This window comes from Sinocyclocheilus rhinocerous, unplaced genomic scaffold, assembly GCF_001515625.1.
Source record: "Sinocyclocheilus rhinocerous isolate Xijiao unplaced genomic scaffold, SAMN03320098_v1.1 scaffold1721, whole genome shotgun sequence".
Classification (NCBI taxonomy): domain Eukaryota; kingdom Metazoa; phylum Chordata; class Actinopteri; order Cypriniformes; family Cyprinidae; genus Sinocyclocheilus; species Sinocyclocheilus rhinocerous.
Genome location: NW_015666162.1, coordinates 208,194 through 214,538, shown reverse-complemented (window position 1 = coordinate 214,538; position 6,345 = coordinate 208,194). Strand labels below are relative to the sequence as shown.

The following is a 6,345-nucleotide window of genomic DNA, read 5'->3' as shown; positions in this document are numbered from 1 at the left end:
TGATTAATTTGATCGTTCGCTTTTATTCTAAAACCGCGAGTGCAGCGCATCTGCAGCGCGTTAGCATTCGTTAGCTTGTCATTAGCGTTTCCATTCGTGCCTATTGCTTTTTTTTCTCTCGCTCCGTTTTATTTTTTCACAAGTTCATCAAACAACTATGGTAAGTAACACATCACTGAATTCAATGATGAACTGCCTTTAACTGAAAAATTAGTGTTTACTATTGTCATTTTGCATTATTGACACACTATTTTCCTAATTAATGCTGTTCAGTTGCTTTGACACAATCTGTATTGTTAAAAGCGCTATATAAATAAAGGTGACTTGACTTGACTTGACATAAAAAGTCGCAATTACCTTTACGAGCTTTCACAGTATGTCCTGTATGCATTCACATTTTGTCTTCGGAAGAGCAAAAACTCTTCCAGTTCAACAACCCATGACTTCAGAATGAATTTCTGAAAATATACTTTCAAATCATTTCTCAGTGGTAGAAATAGCTACTGTTGGTGGTTACATGTCAAAGCATACAATAATACAATTACTTTCTGATGATTTCTAATGCAAACTGTGCCATTTTTGTAATTGTGCTGTGCATTTCAGCAGTTATAAATCTGTATAGCTTTGAAAACTCTCTGGGTTTAATTTACTACTGGGAATGCTGATGAGAGACGTTTAAATTGCTATCTTCAATAGCATTAGTGGGGAATGGGAAATAGAGGGCTGTTCCTTAATTAACACAAGCCGAGCGTGCTGCTTGTTCAGCTGACAGCTCCAGTGGGATCGGAGCTCATGGTTTGTGTTGGCGACAGTATCCACTGTCATGCACCTGTCTGACTGATCTTGACCCCACAACATTTATATGCAACTCCATTTCCAGTTTAATGCAAGAGAATGAAACTTCCACCATGAATTTAACATTGCCCTCTAAACAAAAATAATGTACTAGTTCATGTTTCCCACTAGTTGTAACTTGCTGTGCTAGACTTACTGTGCTACTGTGTATATCTGGATTTTTGGAAAAAAAAAAAAAAAAAAAAACTTTAAAAGAAGTTTTACAATTTTAAAAGTTTTAGAAATATTTGAAGTCAATAATCAAATAAGTCATTAGATATGAATATACAGTGGGGTGCAAAAGTCCACATTGTACATCTGTACATTGTAAAAAATAAAGCTTTAATAGATGAGTTGAATTACTGAAATAAATGAACTTTTCCACGACATTCTAATTTATTGAGATGCACCTGTAGTTGTTAAGGCCACTTAATATAAAGTGGGTCCGATGTTTTAAAACACAATGTGGTGTTCAGATTGTAACATTTATTAATAAGTTTTTTAATTAATATTTTCTTTAAAATTGTTCTGCTGTTAATATCATAGTTACTGAAAAAATGTTTTAAAAAAACAGTATTTTCACTAGTGGACTTTTGGGCCCCACTGTATCAGGGTTATTAGAGTTATAACTAAAAATAAAAATAAAAATGATTGTGATTTCACTAGTAGCCAAATAATATAAATGCAGGAAGTTCCTACTAGTAAAATATATGTATCGTAATATATGTATAGTAAAATATGAACTTGTGGTCTTTCAATAATTCATTCACAGAAATCATTGAAAAGGAATTATGTAGAAAACAATACGAATGAAAGATCGTGATGAAATAAAAATACAAATATGATTAAATTAATATAAATAAAATGAGTTTCTTCTACTCTTTGTAAAATAGACAGCTCGAGTATATACTGCTACACTGTGTTGAGTACTATACACTCATCTGCATCGCATCATGTATAATATATGTTGCATCTGTAATGTCATGAAAGGTCTATCAATACTAACAGAGTCAGACATCCTCCTGCTAAGTATCCAGTCATGGCCGATTACTGCGCCAAGCAACATAATGAGAAAGCATCACTCAAGCAGATGGGATAATGTGCTATCAGAATAACATCTAAGTGCTGCTGCATTAGTGTGTCAGTGAGTTTCTAACGCCACTGACACGCTCCTCTTGCTTCAAACTAGTCCAACTGGGTCTAAACTGTCTGTCTATGCAGGAATTTGATCCTTGATGACAGCAGATGATCTTTAGATCACTGGTATAAAACTTAAAAATATCTTCACAATGGAAAATGTGCACTTCTGTGTGTGCAGAGAGCTCCCTTTTCATGGTTGGATTATCATTTAATAATTAAACAAGTTGTATGTCATCATGCCTTGGTTTCTCTTGATGCTATACTTGAACAAAACCCAGTTCATAGTGTGCAGAACTAGGAAGCTTCTCCTGTTTCTTTTTTAGAAAGAGGAAATTTCTCTTACTTTAAATGTGCTTTCTTTAGCAGCGTCTGCGTTTCAAAGTCAAACAGGCTTTAAAATAAGTACTGTAATAAGATTTGATGCATCTATAAGCTGACTATGAGGAGAAAAGACAAAACCATCAAAGTCTTGCAAGTAAAATGAATCATACTCTTCAGAGAAAGTAGCCTAGTATTTTAACTACTACAAGTGAAGCGTGGTTTAATGAAGCTGGCTGTTCATATCACCACTTTACTCACCCACTTGTTTATGAATGGAAAAACAGCATTGGGGAGGGTCAATATACATGATGAGAACGTGTGGAAGCTTGTGATGAACTTCAGTGAGTTCTTATCGTCACTGAACTTTAAAGTCTGAAGAGACTGAATTTATTCTGACACCAATGAGACAGAACTTCCCATTCAATTTGTTTGTGTGTTATTATTCTTTTAATTTTAACCTACATTATATTTCAGTCTTCATACTGTTACAGACGGAAGGATACGAGAAGGCAGGGTCGGATCCAAGTGCAGCTTTATTGTGACAGCGAAGTCGAACACAGGCAAAAGGTAAACACAGGAACAGACTAGACTTAACTAAGGCTCAGGAAACGCTCTGCACGGAGCAGTCGCAACCAGACAGACAATCATAAACTTCAATCAATACTTCGCAGTGAGTGTGTGTGTGTGAGCAACATTTATAGTGCTCCTGATGGACAACAGGTGTGTGTGTAATTAATCCCAGGTGCGGGGCTTGTGGGAAATGTAGTCCATAGTGGGAGCTGACTGATATCGTGACAGGAACAGTCTGAAGGCAGCTTCCTATCGGTTAAATTAAGTCTTTCTTTGTTCTGCGCTCTGAAAGTGATCTGTTAATTACCAGCGCTGAGAACACGGACACACCAGCCGCTCGCACCGATCTCAGCGGGGGATCCTCCACACTGGAGACCAACCTCTGGCGTTTTATGGTCAATTCAAGGGGAACAGCCGTGGACGGACACGGCTCTGGTTCCTTAGCTGCGACGGGATGAATCTCTGCAAGGGCCGCCATTACAGGAACGGGATCGGCCTCACCCACAGTGAATGAAGATCCAGACACCAGAAGCGCATAATCCATAAATTGGGCCAGTGATCCACGAGGACCATCCCGGACAAGGTGAGCTTTTAGTGGCTCGTTTAGTCCATGAGCAAAAAAGTCAATGAGCATGAAATCTGGCAGGTCTGCATAGTGTGCAATATCTATAAAGGTCTGGATATGGTCCTCGAGGGTTTGTGCTCCCTGTCGTAGACGAACCAGTTCTTTTGCCAACTCCATCCTCAATCGGAGCAGCAAGACACGGCTGCTGGATCCTCGGGGGGCGAAGTATTCTGTTACAGACGGAAGGATACGAGAAGGCAGGGTCGGATCCAAGTGCAGCTTTATTGTGACAGCGAAGTCGAACACAGGCAAAAGGTAAACACAGGAACAGACTAGACTTAACTAAGGCTCAGGAAACGCTCTGCACGGAGCAGTCGCAACCAGACAGACAATCATAAACTTCAATCAATACTTCGCAGTGAGTGTGTGTGTGTGAGCAACATTTATAGTGCTCCTGATGGACAACAGGTGTGTGTGTAATTAATCCCAGGTGCGGGGCTTGTGGGAAATGTAGTCCATAGTGAGAGCTGACTGATATCGTGACACATACAATATAATAATTAAATATGAATTAAGAAAATATTTAATTGAATATATATATATATATATAACAAGTTAAAATAAAACAATACATATAAAAAGACTAGTTAACAAGCAATTATACAATTTTAATTAAACCATACATTACATAAATTTTATTAAATAAATAAGTACATATTATTTGGCTCATGTATTTAATTAAATTTATTTATAATCATATATGATTAAAAGTGATTTAAATGAAATATTTTCTTTCTAAAACCGTATTAAATCATGTAACATATATTAAAATATTACAATATTAAGATATATTTCATAATTTAATATACTTATTGTGTATATGGAAAAATATACAAATTAAATAATAAATGTAAATAAAATGCTATATATATATAAATAAAAGATAAATTCTACAAATTTAACAAACAATTTCATTACTTTCTTTCTAAAATCTAAGCCAACGATTACTAACCATAACGCTAAATTTATTAAATAATTATGTTAGCCTTGCCAAATGAATAGCAAATACTGAGCTGCATGCCTACACGCACAGCATTTACAGACGCCATAACAAGCGGCTTACCAGGGCATCAAGTTGCCTACACAGTAAACAGCATTTTCTGAGCAACACAGTGAGCTGCCTACCTAGACAGCATTTGGGATCATCATAGGGAGCTGTCTACACAAGTAAGCTGCATTTTTGGCCATTATACAGAGCTGACCACTTAATAGCCAGCATTTTAGTCCATCATTTTGAGATAAGTTGCCTTCCTGCATATCAAAAAGAGCTACCTAAGAGTAAGCTAACTGTCTAACATAGTTTTTTGTGCATCACAGTGAGCTTACTACGTAGACTAGTACCATTTTTGGACATTAAAGAAAGCTGCCTACTTGGGGATCTTAGTGAGTGCACAAGAAGCATTTTTAAACCTTATAATGGGCTCACTACCTATGCAGCGTTTTTGGGAGCAGTGTGTGCTGCCTAACTAGGTAAAAGCGCACTGCCAAACTAGTAGACAGCATGGCATCATAGCCTACGGCGCTATGCCTACATCAGCATCATAGTAAGCTGCCTAACGTTACCTAAGCAGCATTTCTGGGCATCGCGTCCAAAACATCCACATTTGTGATCGTGAGCTGATTTTTTTAGCAGCTGGGGAGGTTTTGAGACACGGCTAATGATAAACTGCTCCTCGGTGACTGACTGACTGAGTGTCGTGTCTGCAGCAGGTACCTGCTCTTTCCGCTTCTGCCAGCGGCCGCAGGGACTCTCCTCCACGATCTCACTCTCATCCTCGCTCTCCTCTTCCTTCTCCTCGGATCCAGAGTTTCTCTCCGGGACTGACATGGTCATTATATGTCACAGAATGACCGTCGCACAAACGCCGCGCAGCCGTTGCGAAGGAATCACCTCAAAACAGAGTTGAAATGACGCGCTGCTTTGTGGACGTCCACGCGAGATGACTCAATGTTCAATACGCCACAGTACAGGGACATTATTTTCTGTCAGGAAGAACTGATGTCGGTAGTTCCCTAAACGCCTCGTTAATTTTTAATTTCAATGCGCTGCAAAAATAAATTATAAGCTGGTTTCCATATTCAAAATAAGAGTTGAATAAGAGTTATTTAAAAAAAATGTCCGCTCATTCAGCAGTTTACCGCTTTAAAACGACAAACACCGAGCGCAACTGTTGGCTCACAGATTACCGTAATGACTGGAGAAAACACGACTACAACATACATTACTAATGTACATTTAAAAATGAGTCAGAGATAATCACAAATCACTATATATATATATAGCCAGTTTCTGAAAAAGAGGTAACTTATACTCAGAATCAGTCACCGTGGTAATTTATGAACCTAACCAGGTCGGGATCAGGTTTTCTTCGGTAAACCTAGTTTCTTACGGTCTCCTCCCCCTTTTTAAAGCGTAAGAAATATTTAAATACTTCATTCATTCATTCACGCTGCAAAAATGCTTTTCTTACTGTGTATTTTTGTCTTATTTCAAGTACAAATATAAAAAAATTATTATGTTAAGATGCAATTTCTATAGATGACAAATTATATTTAAGTGCATTTTATGTAAAATATGTAAAATTGTCCGCCATATGGCAAGAAAAATCATCTTAATGCAAACGGAAACAAGCATATCTTCTTACCCCACTGGCAGATAATTAGCAAAATAAGATTTTTTTTGTGCCATATTCACATGCATATTTATTTGAGCGGTAGCATTTTTTCTTTAAAACATCAGAGATGCAGAGCACATTAGTAAGGCCGCTGTGTGCAGACTGATAAGGAGAGTGTACGCCTACGTCGCTTTCACGGTCTTTCTGAGAATTTTTTCCTGGGCACAAATCCAAGAGGAG

The 6,345-nt window shown here is 37.6% G+C and overlaps 1 protein-coding gene across 1 annotated transcript in view; it reads right to left on the bottom strand.

Annotated features, from left to right (window-relative positions):
• Positions 1 to 5,673, bottom strand: part of LOC107731784 (nuclear receptor-binding protein 2-like) — a 21,313-nt gene extending 15,640 nt beyond the window's left edge. Inside the window, exon 1 of the mRNA XM_016542957.1 lies at positions 5,205 to 5,673. Coding sequence (XP_016398443.1) covers positions 5,205 to 5,324 — 120 coding nt within the window. The 5' untranslated portion in view covers positions 5,325 to 5,673. The remainder of the gene's footprint in view (positions 1 to 5,204) is intronic.
• Positions 5,674 to 6,345: the final 672 nt, after the last annotated feature.